The sequence below is a fragment of the Hyla sarda genome, chromosome 3 (assembly GCF_029499605.1).
Source record: "Hyla sarda isolate aHylSar1 chromosome 3, aHylSar1.hap1, whole genome shotgun sequence".
NCBI classification, from domain to species: Eukaryota; Metazoa; Chordata; class Amphibia; order Anura; family Hylidae; genus Hyla; species Hyla sarda.
The window spans coordinates 90,903,209-90,917,478 of NC_079191.1; the positions used below are offsets into that span (position 1 = coordinate 90,903,209).

A 14,270-nucleotide genomic window follows, 5' to 3' on the forward strand; every position below is an offset into this window, starting at 1 on the left:
ACAGTTCTGTGTTTCAAAAAGAAAAGAATTTCCGCTGTAGTATTCAGCAGCTAATAAGTACAGGAAGGATTAAGATTTTTTTAATAGAAGTAATTTACAAATCTGTTTAACTTTCTGACACCAGTTGATTTAAAAAATAAAATAAAAAATTTTCACCGGAGTACCCCTTTATATGTTTATTGCATCCGTACCATGGACACAAAAATGTAGATGTATTGTGGATATCTAAAACCAGCTTTTCCCCAGGATCCAAGCAGATCCATTAAAAGAAAGTTTTTGCTAAATATAATAATAGCAAAATAGTTGGGTTGCTGACCCTTGCTGCTCATTACTGCTACTTGCTCACTAAATAGTGACCTCTTGGTAGTGTTGAGCGGCATAGGCCATATTCGAATTCGCGAATATTCGCGAATATATGGACGAATATTCGTCATATATTCGCGAATATTCGCATATTCGTTATATTCTCGTTTTATTTTCGCATATGCGGAAATTCGCGTATGCGAAAATTAACATATATGAAAATTAGTATATACAAAGTTAGCACGCGCGAAAATTCGCATATGCGAAAATTAGCATATGCTAAGTTTTGCATATGCGAATTTTCGCACGCCAGTCTCACACAGTAGTATTACATCCTTCTTTACACCACACAAGCTGGAAGCAGAGAGGGGTGATCACTGTGATGTGTACTGTGAAGAAAAAAAAAAAAAAAAAAAAAAAAAAAAAAAAAGAATATTCGATATTCGCGAATAATATTCGAATTGCGAATATTCGCGAGCAACACTACCTCTTGGTCTGGCACCATAGGTCATGTCCATACTGTGTCATCTATACTGTAGCTTTGTACAATCTGCATAGAGAAAATATACAGACAATCTATAGTACAGTGGACCCTCAAGTTACAATATTAATCGGTTACAGGACGACCATTGTATGTTGAAACCATTGTATGTTGAGACCATAACTCTATGGAAACCTGGTAATTGGTTCTGAAGCCACCAAAATGTCATCAAAAATAGGAAAAGGTGAGGATTAAAGAAAAATAAGTTGATAACTAATACAGATAAAACAAGTCCTTAGATATAAAAGTAAGAAAGATCAAATGGAAGCTGTAAATCATTGTCTATGTCAGTGTTTCCCAACCAGGGTGCCTCCAGCTGTGGCAAAACTACAACTCCCAGCATGCCCGGACAGCCAACGGCTGTCCGGGAATGCTGGGAGTTGTAGTTTTGCAACAGCTGGAGGCACCCTGGTTGGGAAACAATGGTTTATGTAGAGGACAGGAGCTTCTTCAGGGACCTATACAGTACACACAGTGTCCCAAATGGAGGCACACTTACTTGGTGTCCAAAGGAGCAGCTAACCCTGGCACTGGTAAGGAGTAGTACAGAACTTGTAGTTCCTCCCTGTACTGTAGGAGGCGCTACCAGACAACCGGTCAGTGCATGCACTTAAGTAATACAGGGGTTTTACCAGTAAAATGCCCATTCTGATTGGTCAGTTCCTCCAGTTGTGAAATGTCTCACAGATCTGGACTGTCTGTAGCATTGTATGTTGAGTCTGGTTTCAAGTTACAATGGTCCAGAAAGAAACATTTTAAGTTGCAGTTCTGGTATCTAAGATTATGGGATAGGTGATTATGATAACTGTTAATAAATCCTTTGAGCTCTTTAATGTTCAAACAGCGATACCTTTATTTTTATTTTTTTTAGATGGGCAGTGAAAAGAGGATCAAGGCAGATCGTTGGCGCATAACAGAAGGTAGCGGAGGATATAGCAGATCAGAAGGCGAAGAAGCGAGTGGTGACTGTGACGATGAAGATGGTTGTGAAGGATCTGGTGACAACTTAGGTCCAGGTATTAAGCTTGATACTTACGTTATCTTGTTACAATTGCCTACTACTGTGTTTCTCCGAAAATAGGACTGGGTCTTGTATTCATTTTAGCCACAAAAAACAAAAAACACACTAGGGCACATTGAACAACATGGCAGTTCCACGGTATTTACACCCCCCCCCCCCCCCATTATCAACATGTGATGGGCGCAACTCTGCCCCCGAACTCCCCCCCCCCCCCCGCCGGTTTATCAGCCCAGCGCTGCACCCCACATCGGGGGACTAATCATTTGTCACCCGCGAGCGCAGCTTCTCTCCCACCCTGCCAAATAATTATCAGCCGCTGCGCTGTATCTATTCCTGTGCCCGGGCTGCAAATATTAAAAAACAAACTTTAACTTACCTTCGTCCTCCGCCGTTCCCCCATTGCTAAGGCACTGGCCTCATGGTCCCTCCGCTGTTCTCGCTGCTTCCTGGTGTTGGGACGTCACAGAGCCTTCAGCCTATCACCTGCCGCAGCGATGTCCTGCCTCGGCCGATAATAGGTCGAGCCGACTGTCTTGTAAGAAGCCGGCCTGCTTCTTACATCACAGTGGGCTCAGCCTATCATCGGCCGAGGCGGGACATCGCTGCGGCCAGTGATAGGCTGAAAGCTCTGTAACGTTCCCATCCCCAGGACCGCAACGAGAACAGCGGAGGACAGGGAGGCCGGCTCCTTAGCAACAGGGGAATGGAGGATGAAGGTAAGTTAAAGTTTGTTTTTTAATATTTGCAGCCCGGGCATTGTCTAGGTCAGTGGTCTTCAACCTGCGGACCTCCAGATGTTGCAAACATTTGCAACATCTGGAGGTCCTCAAGTTGGAGACCACTGGTCTAGGTCTTATTTTCGGGGTAGGGCTTATATTGCAGCCCACCCCGATAATCCAGCTAGGGCCTATTTTCGGGGTAGGTACTATTTTCGGGGAAACACTATCTTCCTTATACAATTACAAGATAAACTAGCGTTTTCCTCAAGATAATGTCAGTTCTTTATTCTAAACGGCACAGCACAGGAATGACAGAAAATCCTAAATACAGGCAAATAAGAAATAAAACAAATCTTTAGATTTACCAAGTACATACAAATCACTTATTCATTTGTTAAGTGAACCGACATGTCAGTGAACCACTTATGTATTTAAGAAGGAAGATTAAGTATAACTTGTGTGTTATTGATCTTTGCTCATTCTGGGAGTCCAGTGGGCGGTCTCCCTCAGTGATTGACAGTCTTCCCTGTATGAGAATACATATAGACATGGCTGGGAGTCACTAGGTTGGGCCAACGACTGGACTCCTAAGCTGAAACTGAGCAGATATGTAGATCAATAATACACAAGGCATACTGTATCTTTTTTTCAGAAAACATGTATCTCTTACATTATTTTATCTAGGTTTATAACAGGTGCTTAAAGATCAGATTACATGTTCAATGTGAAAGGTTCCCTTTAAAGACATGTCAATGAGCCCTTTCCCTGGAGGACTGGACTGCTGGCCAGTAGGACAATATTTGTACTGAAATGAACTTACCTTGCCGGACTTTAGCACGGCCTTCAATTCTCTCCCTAGCTCTTGGCAGTATTCCTCATTATCCTTGGTGATGGCCCTCCACATTGGAGGTTCATCATGATGTGACGCAGCTGTCTTAACTGTGGCACTGGCACTCCAAGTGGTGGCATATTCAAAATGTTTTGTGTCTTAGTCCTAGGCCATGATTTTGGATAGTTCTCTTACTGGCATTCCTATAGCCTGAGCTTCTGTGACCGGACCGGACCTGACCTCTCATTGTGACCTTTTCCTTCTGACTTTGTACTACGCTACTTTCCTAGCGTTACTCTTGCATGTCCTGACTCTAATTTTGATTTCATACTGTACTGTGCTCTCCTCTAGGTGTTGACTACTGGCTTGTCCCTGGTTAACCCCTTATCTGCCGATTTTGTATCTTTTTGCCTGCGTGATGCCAGTCTACTTCCCTGACGGCCTGTGCACTAAGAGAGTGTAGGGAGCATTGCACCTGGTATCCACATATGACAGGTACCTTGTGTAAATAAAGTTATCCCTGACAACCATTCCTGCTACGACCTTAAACCAGCTACAAGAAAGTCTTAATACACCAACATGCATGAGCGATAATGTTCAATATTTTGGACCGGCACATACAAGGGCACATTAATGGTAGGTGCCTTATAGAGGGAACAGACATTTCATTTTGTTTCAGACTCTTTCATGTAATTTTTATGGAATGAGAACTATGAATGAAGGCCTAGCTGAATAGGCTTGTGATGCTTCCTTTAAATAAGAAAATGAAAATGCAGTGACTGCAGCACAACGTTTTTGGTTATAGCGTGACTTTAATTCTGTGCCCCGGGGATCGAGGAAATGATTTACAATATCTAGATCTAACGTTGACGTTCATATACAGCGCTTGAAAATTTTGCTTCAAGACTTACGCCATAAAGGAGGAAATGTGGAGAGCAAGCTGGCGGGTTTGCTGAGCCTGGGTGTCCAGTCCACAAACACAGTAAAGGATGTGTGTACACTGGGAGGGAATTGTGAATGATTCCTTTGTTTGCTCCAGAGCTGCGCTCTTGTTCATTCATTTCTATGATCCATGGACAAGGCGCTCTTGTTTCTTTGCCATTGTTCTTTTGTATAACCACAGGACCCCTCATTTTGGCAGAAGACCCTTGCTTTCTTCAAAAAAAAAAAAAAAAAATAGCTCCGATCTATTTGACATGGTTGTCAAGTCACGCTCCCTGGCCCACAATTTGGCTTTGTTAGAATTTTTACACATTTTCTAATCAAACTCCTTAATTTAAGAAAAAAGCTTAGAATTCCCTCTGAACACTCTAATCCTATTCCACAGGGACATAACCAAGAGTAAGTTTTTGTGCGTACAACAACTAAGAAAACCTATATGTATATGATACAGGACATACCAGTTACATGCTGTGTAGTTGTAACTCGGATACTACTGGTTAAATCATTCTTGAGCTCCTTGGCTGCTTAGTCTAACAACCTTGAAAACACATTGGTCTTAATGGTTGCTAAATAAAAAATCAAGATCAACATTTTTATCAATTTTTGTAGAAAAATAGTAGAAGTATTTGGGACTACTTTAGTCACCATCTGGGGCACATGACTCTGGTTGGGTAGTTTTGCTATTGATTCTGCCATTATAGGGAATACATGAATTCTGTCACAGAATAGCACATGGACCAACATGATGGCGTAAAACAAACAAAAAAAGTTTTAGAAACTGAGCCATTGTGACCCAGAACCACAGGGCGTTCACAAGCTACTCTATAGTCTCTCTGCACTCTGTATAGTCTGTATAGTCTCTCTGCATTTGTGCATCTTTAACCTGTTCACATTGTGGAATTTGCTGTAGATCTCAGTCTTCCAAAAGAATGAACAGGTTAATTCTTTCTGTGGAATCCACAAGTTAAGTCTCATAAATAAATGGGACTTTGTTTTTGCAGCTTCATTTCAGCGGCAAATGGCACACAAAATAACCACAGACTTTAATGGAGCAGATTCACTGAGGAAATTCAGTGAGAAAATTCCTATCTTAATTTTCTCAGTGTGAACATACCCTTAAGACCTCTGTTTTTAGAGGCTCCCTATACACCCACAGTATATTAACTCTTGCGACCAGGGCTCTCCATACACGGACTCCTAAACATACATATTTATTTTCGCTGCCTGTGGTTGTCTCTCTCCACTACTTGCTCTTACTTTTAGAATAGGAACACACCTCTAGGCAATACACACTGTCATCTCACAATTGCCCCTGCACCAGAGTCCCCTAGATACATGTGTAGTTGTCTCTGCAGATCTTATGCCCAGGGCCCAGCACCACACCTTGCTTGCCATCACTTTTGCTGCTCCGGCAGGCATTTTCTCAGGCACACTTCTCTTTAGGCTTCCTTAGTCCAGAACAGCACAGCTTCGCTCAGCATGCATCAGAATTACTTACAGTTCAGATGTGAACCCCGCCTGTTTTATCCAAGCATTATCCCACAAACAGTCACACAATCACATATAAACCATTGCGCTTCTACTTAACAGAGCTGATACCTCCTTTGCTAGCCCCTGCTGCTTCCTAACAGCAGCATTGTGCACAAGGCTGCATGTTCCCTATACCCTGTTTCCTAACCATACAGAAACCCTAGTCAACTCTTATAATACACAGGCAATGTAAAATACACTGTTTGCTTAGAAATCAGAATTTGGCAAGATATTTCACAAAATTTCTGTAGCACAATCCACCAATGCTACAGTATCAATACATAAGTACTAGACAAGATGATTATATAAGACTAGACTAGATGATTGTATAAGACTAGACTAGATGATTGTATAAGACTAGACTAGATGATTGTATAAGACTAGACTAGATGATTGTATAAGACTAGACTAGATGATTGTATAAGACTAGACTAGATGATTGTATAAGACTAGACTAGATGATTGTATAAGACTAGACTAGATGATTGTATAAGACTAGACTAGATGATTGTATAAGACTAGACTAGATGATTGTATAAGACTAGATTAGATGATTGTATAAGACTAGACTAGATGATTGTATAAGACTAGATTAGATGATTGTATAAGACTAGACTAGATGATTGTATAAGACCAGATTAGATGATTGTATAAGACTAGATTAGATGATTGTATAAGACTAGGCTAGATGATTGTATAAGACTAGATTAGATGATTGTATAAGACTAGACTAGATGATTGTATAAGACTAGATTACATGATTGTATAAGACTAGACTAGATGATTGTATAAGACTGGATTAGATGATTGTATAAGACTAGACTAGATGATTGTATAAAACCAGATTAGATGATTGTATAAGACTAGATTAGATGATTGTATAAGACTAGACTAGATGATTGTATAAGACTAGACTAGATGATTGTATAAGACTAGATTAGATGATTGTATAAGACTAGACTAGATGATTGTATAAGACTAGATTAGATGATTGTATAAGACTAGACTAGATGATTGTATAAAACTAGACTAGATGATTGTATAAGACTAGATTAGATGATTGTATAAGACTAGACTAGATGATTGTATAAGACTAGATTACATGATTGTATAAGACTAGACTAGATGATTGTATAAGACTAGACTAGATGATTGTATAAGACTAGACTAGATGATTGTATAAGACTAGACTAGATGATTGTATAAGACTAGATTAGATGATTGTATAAGACTAGACTAGATGATTGTATAAGACTAGATTAGATGATTGTATAAGACTAGACTAGATGATTGTATAAGACCAGATTAGATGATTGTATAAGACTAGATTAGATGATTGTATAAGACTAGACTAGATGATTGTATAAGACTAGATTAGATGATTGTATAAGACTAGACTAGATGATTGTATAAGACTAGATTACATGATTGTATAAGACTAGACTAGATGATTGTATAAGACTGGATTAGATGATTGTATAAGACTAGACTAGATGATTGTATAAAACCAGATTAGATGATTGTATAAGACTAGATTAGATGATTGTATAAGACTAGACTAGATGATTGTATAAGACTAGACTAGATGATTGTATAAGACTAGATTAGATGATTGTATAAGACTAGATGATTGTATAAGACTAGATTAGATGATTGTATAAGACTAGACTAGATGATTGTATAAAACTAGATTAGATGATTGTATAAGACTAGATCAGATGATTGTATAAGACTAGACTAGATGATTGTATAAGACTAGACTAGATGATTGCACTTTACTGCTCTAATACATAGTCACAAACTTCATCTTTGAAAGCCGCATTAAGTAAGTACAGTTTTCAGAATGTTTCTATTTTCTGAGAGCAAGCAGAGGTGAGGAACTGCAATGCAAATGGTGAGGAATGGCATTACAAAGTACTATTTTTTAGCGCTACAGTAAACTATTTGTCAGGTTAGGAAATCTATTGCTTCTATTCAGGATGTTTGTGATAGAGTTCTATCAATGATTAGACTTTAGTATGGTGTATACAAAAAAAAAATCTTAGTTACCTTAAAAAGATTTGGAATGTTTGGATAGGCCATTTTGATATCTCCTTTGACAAGTCTAAAGACTGAAATGTGAGTCAAGAAATGGACAGTATGGGTATGTTCACACCCGTCACAGAATATCTGTTCCACTGAGTCCATTGATGCTGCTGCACTGTTTACACGGTGGAATTTTGCTGGAAATCCCCATTCTGGCGACCGTAGTAAGAATAGACTTGTCTACTCTTTTTGCGGGTTTGGCTCAGAAATGCATTGTTTATTATGAGATGGGGCATTTCTGATCTGTCCTAGTGCCCTTCAGTTTATTCAAGTGTGTGCATTCTTTTAGGCGGACATTCCGCACATTTTCCTACCGCATGAACATGGCCTTATAGGGACCTTCACAAAATAATTCTGCAGTCTCTCTATTCTAGAGTTGTGGATAGGGTAGGTTGGGTGGGTACACTAAATGGGTAAAGAGAATTTGATAAACTCATTTTCTACCATGCAATGGCAGTGGTATTTTGTATTATGTTTTGCATGGTAAAAAGTATAGAGAGGATGCATCTCTTGTTTTGTAACTATGTACATATTTAAAATTGTTTAAAAAAAAAAAGTAGTAAACCAGTGTTTTCCAAACTTGTTTTACGAAACGCTAACAGGTCATGTTTTAAAAATTTCCTACTGGGAAAATTCTCAAATTTATTAAGTGAAATCTAAAAAACTCCTAAACACATAGAATATTTTTGTATTTCAATAAGATGTTTTCAACTTTAAGCTGGGTTTATGTATAGTATTTCAGTCAGTATTTTTAGCCAAAAGCAGGAATGGTTCAAAACTTCCAAATCTGAAATATTTCTAGACTATCTAGTCTAAGCTTACACTGCCTAAATCAGTGTTTCCCAACCAGTGTGCCTTGATTTTTTGCAAAACTACAACTCCCAGCATGCTCGGACAGCCAGTGGCTGACTGCTGGGGATCCCCACAATCTCCTGCCCGGCGCCCCCGGCTCTTTTGATGCACGGAGCGGTAGTCGTCACGCTCCCTCCATGCATCTCAATGGGAGAGCCGGGGATACAAAGCTTGTATATATCTGGCTCTTACTAGAGATGCATGTAGGTGGTGTGTCGTTGGGACCCTCCTGCCCGGCGCTCTGGCTCTCCTCATGCACAGAGTGACCACTGCTCCGATTCATGCCTGAGGAATGCCAAGTTGCCAGGCTGGAGATCATGGGGGCCCCAGCAGTCTGAACCCCCACGATCAAACACGTATCCTTATAGAGAAAAAGAAGTTCAGTACCGGAATTACCCTTTAAATTCTTAATCAGAAAAGCAAAGCTTTCACAATAAAGATATATATTTAGAAATAACCCAGTACTGTGTTTTGCACTTATTTAGAAAAGTGCATATTTTTTAAAGGGGTACTCCCATGGAAAACTTTTTTTTTTTTTTTTTAAATCAACTAGTGCCAGAAAGTTAAACAGATTTATAAATTATGAACAATAGGATGTGTAGCTCACTTAAAGATAAAGGTAAGGAGAGTGTTCGAGGTTAAAGGTGATGCCTTCACCCAATCAGGCCTAGTCAAAAAATGGGAAAATATATGTATATACCAGTCCTCAAGAACACTAAGGGTGTGTAGAATAAAGAGGAAAGAAAATAGTGGATCTAATAAGGATTTATTAATATATGTATATAAGTAAGTAAATGCAAATAAATCACCAATCACTCTGCAGGGCCCTTGCAGGAATGAATTCGTAATAATCAATTAATATATAAATAAAAATGCAAATGAAAATGCAGATAAAAATAATATAGCAGAAATGCACCAATGTCCACTACGGTGGTTAGCAACGTGTCTCTTTTGGTAAGTAGTCACTCTTGGTCACAGTTAAGTCCAAGGATATCCAATTAAAAGAGTCACAGTTCAGTAATCAACTCCTATGATACTGTAGCCAAATATAGCAATAGTGGCGATAATAGCAACAGTTGTAGCAATTATGGCAGTAGTTTGTAGAGTATCGGTGCACAGCACCACTCACCCTTCTTCTCGACTGTTAGCGATCCCGGCAAGCAATGATGTTCACAGGTAGCGATTTTGGCAGACCGCGATGTCCTGTAGGTGATAAGAGCTGTTTGTATTGCCGGTCTGGATCGTAGCCTAGGTGAGTGGTTCTCCGGTAGGCTGTAAGTATCCTGGGCTGGCACGGGGAGGCGTCCGGCCTAGGGAGAACGTGTCCAGGAACTCTGCCGTCCGGGGCTGTGAAAGTAAGGTACCTTACTGTCACTGAAGAAAAGGCCCGCAGGCCTTGAAACGCGTCTGACTTGCAAAAGCACCTTATACCACTTCTAAAGAGACTATATCCACACATTTTGGCTAGCAACTGCTGGATGCTCACAGAACTGGGACCACTGCAACAAGCGCGCAGCTAGCGCACCATTCAGACACGCAGCTGCTCCCAGATCTCCATTCACAGCCCCGGACGGCAGAGTTCCTGGACACGTTCTCCCTAGGCCGGACGCCTCCCCGTGCCAGCCCAGGATACTTACAGCCTACCGGAGAACCACTCACCTAGGCTACGATCCAGACCGGCAATACAAACAGCTCTTATCACCTACAGGACATCGCGGTCTGCCAAAATCGCTACCTGTGAACATCATTGCTTGCCGGGATCGCTAACAGTCGAGAAGAAGGGTGAGTGGTGCTGTGCACCGATACTCTACAAACTACTGCCATAATTGCTACAACTGTTGCTATTATCGCCACTATTGCTATATTTGGCTACAGTATCATAGGAGTTGATTACTGAACTGTGACTCTTTTAATTGGATATCCTTGGACTTAACTGTGACCAAGAGTGACTACTAACCAAAAGAGACACATTGCTAACCACCGTAGTGGACATTGGTGCATTTCTGCTATATTATTTTTATCTGCATTTTTATCTGAATTTTCATTTGCATTTTTATTTATATATTAATTGATTATTACCAATTCATTCCTGCAAGGGCCCTGCAGAGTGATTGGTGATTTATTTGCATTTACTTACTTATATACATATATTAATAAATCCTTATTAGATCCACTATTTTCTTTCCTCTTTATTCTACACATCCCTAGTGTTCTTGAGGACTGGTAAATACATAGATTTATAAATTACTTCTATTAAAAAATCTTAATCCTTCCAGTACTTTTTAGGGGTTAAATACTACAGAGGAAATGTTTTACTTTTTAGATTTCTCTGATGTCATGACCACAGTGCATTCTGCTGACCTCTGCTGTCCATTTTAGGAACTGTCCAGAGCAACATATGTTTGCTATGGGCATTTTCTCTTTCTCTGGACAGTTCCTAAAATGGACAGCAGAGGTCAGCAGAGAGCACTGTGGTCATGACATCAGAGAAATGTAAAAAGTAAAGCATTTCCTCTGTAGTATATAGCCCCTAAAAAGTACTGGAAGGATTAAGATTTTTTAATAGAAGTAATTTACAAATCTGGCACCAGTTGATTTAAAAAAAAAAAGTTTTCCATGGGAGTACCCCTTTAACTGTTAAAAATTCAGTTTGGCCATATTTCCCATTCAAAATGACAGGAAAGATGAGTGATAACCCATGCGAGGGCCGCAGTGACAGCTATATTGGTTGTCATCCTAATTCACCTTTTGTAACTAAGCAGCGGCTTAGAAAATGATTTTGAACGATTTGACATGAAAATTTGACATAAAACTCATATACAACCCAAGGACTTCTATTCACAGGTCATGTTTTGGATTTTAGAAGAAAATGTTCTTTTAGGAGCCCAGCGTGCAGTAGTTGATGGAGTCTTGATGAGTGAAGTTCTATGGAGCAGGAGACTGGATTAAAATGATGTCCCATCACCGCAGGTGTGGAAACAATAAATAGCTCAGGCACCGAATCGATAACATTACAGTGATAGATGAGAGCTTAATAAGATAACGTTCATTAGCCAGCTCTCTAGAGAAGCTCTCCCAGCACTTTAGCAGCAGGCCTTTCGACAAGGAGGAGGTCCTCAGGCTGTTGTCACTTTCATTAGCTGCTGTCATCCTCTCTAGGAGACGTCCGATCGCTGTCGTTAAGCAAAACTCGCAACCAGCTGCTCAAGGACCATTTCTTTACAGAATGCATTTGCCACTCATAATCCAAGGGCATCTACAGAAAAAGGTCCAATTGTAAATCAGCGCCTTGGCATACCTGGCGCTGATAGACTTTTTTTTATTATAGATGCCCCTGCCAGTAATAAACCATTCTCACCCCATTCTGTTATAGTAAATCTTTTATGTTACACAATGCATTTTTGAAATATTAGACTTGAAATGCTCAGGTCTCATGCTCAGATATATAAATACAGTTAAATAATGCAATATAGAATTAGTGTGGTCCTAGGGAAAATTGTGGACCTCCTTTATCCCCAACCAGCATGTTGCTTAGATGTTCAGGCCTCTGTGGCGTTACTCAGGCTGATAAAAAGTATATAATGTTTTCCCCCATCCCAAATAATCTAGATTCATCTAGATATCTCTATGTCACAGGCAACATAGCTACAGTGGGGGAAAAAAGTATTTAGTCAGCCACCAATTGTGCAAGTTCTCCCACTTAAAAAGATGAGAGGCCTGTAATTTTTATCATAGGTATAACTCAACTATGAGAGACTTAATGAGAAAAAAATCCATGAAATCACATTGTATGATTTTTAAAGAATTTATTTACAAATTTCGGTGGAAAATAAGTATTTGGTCACCTACAAACAAGCAAGATTTCTGGCTCTCACAGAATTGTAACTTCTTCTTTAAGCGTTTCCTCTGTCCTCTTCTTGTACCAAGTTTGAACTTGTTATCAGTATAAAATACACCTGTCTACAACCTCAAACAGTCACACTCCAAACTCCACTATGGCCAAGACCAAAGAGCTGTCGAAGGACACCAGAAACAAAATTGTAGACCTGCATCAGGCTGGGAAGACTGAATCTGCAATAGGCAAGCAGCTTGGTGTGAAGAAATCCACTGTGGGAGCAATTATTAGAAAATGGAAGACCTACAATACCACTAATAATCTCCCTCCCACTTAAAATAAAAGTTTTTAAGCATCTGACTACACAGAGGTCTTCCTGATGGGGAAAAGCTAGATAAAATATTTTTGGAAGTCCTGTTTTGGTACATCTGTTTATATAAAAAATTACACCTTGGGGAGAAAATTGTCTTTCTGATATGTCTAAGGCTTTAACGTCTGAGACTCTTAAAAGAAATTAGACATAACAAAACCGTTAGTTTAAAAGATAATAAACGTAAGGGAAGAGATGCATTATTGCCCCAAGATTCAATCAACCTTAAAGGGGTAGTCCAGTGGTGAAAAACTTATCCCCTATCCTAAGGATAGGGGATAAGTTTGAGATCGCGGGGGGTCCGACTGCTGGGGCCCCCTGCGATCTCTCTGTACGGGGCCCCGGCTCTCCGCCGAGATAGCGGGTGTCGACCCCCGCACGAGGCGGCGGCCGACACGCCCCCTCAATACATCTCAATGGCAGAGCCGGAGATTGCCGAAGGCAGCACTTCGGCTCTGCCATAGAGTTGTATTGAGGGGGCGTGTCGGCCGCCGCTTCGTGCGGAGGTCGACACGCCCCCTTCCCGCGGGCTGTCGGGGCTCCGTACATGAGATCGCGGGGAGCCCCAGGGGTCTGACCCCCCGTGATCTGCAACTTATCCCCTATCCTTAAGATAGGTGATAAGTTGTAAACCACTGAGTCACCACTGGACTACTCCTTTAAGACAATACTTATATCACAGGAAGATTGATATTTAGGTAGAGGGGGTCTCCTAAATTTGATACCTTTTAATAATTTACAAATTAAAAGGTGTTTGACAACTGACATAGCTTGAATGGGAGCATGGTAGAAAGATATTGCTGATCTGTATACATTGATGGTTCGGTATGCTTTACCCGAATCGTATGAAGCTGAAAGGAAGTTTACAATTTTGGTCACAGATGCATGTACGGGATCCAAATTCCGTTGAGTGCACCAATGACCAAATTTTCCAGGCTGATATGTAAGCTGTTTTGGTGCCTGGAGCCAATGCATCTGAAAGTAATTCTCTAGCTGATTGTAAAATGTCTGATTCAGGGATTGTATGCCGGAAATGGACCAAGCTACTAGAGATAGATTCCCTGACAAAACTAAGGGGTGAGGATTGCCCCGAGGGTCGGTCAGGATGGTTTGAGAAATTGGAATTACCCATGGATAATCTATCGTCATTTCCAAAATTTGTGGAAACCACGATTGAGTCGGCCACCAGGGAGTTATCAGGACTAAAGTGGATATCTGTATTTTGGCATGGAGTAGCATGAAT

At 40.3% G+C, this 14,270-nt stretch overlaps 1 protein-coding gene across 3 annotated transcripts in view; it reads left to right on the forward strand.

Moving 5' to 3' along the window:
* The window catches only part of LOC130361504 (glypican-5-like), a 352,385-nt gene that overhangs the window by 302,193 nt on the left and 35,922 nt on the right, over positions 1–14,270 (forward strand). For all 3 annotated transcript variants that reach the window (XM_056564557.1, XM_056564555.1, XM_056564556.1), the window contains one exon: positions 1,716–1,860. In XM_056564557.1, the coding sequence (XP_056420532.1) occupies positions 1,716–1,860 (145 nt within the window). The remainder of the gene's footprint in view (positions 1–1,715; positions 1,861–14,270) is intronic.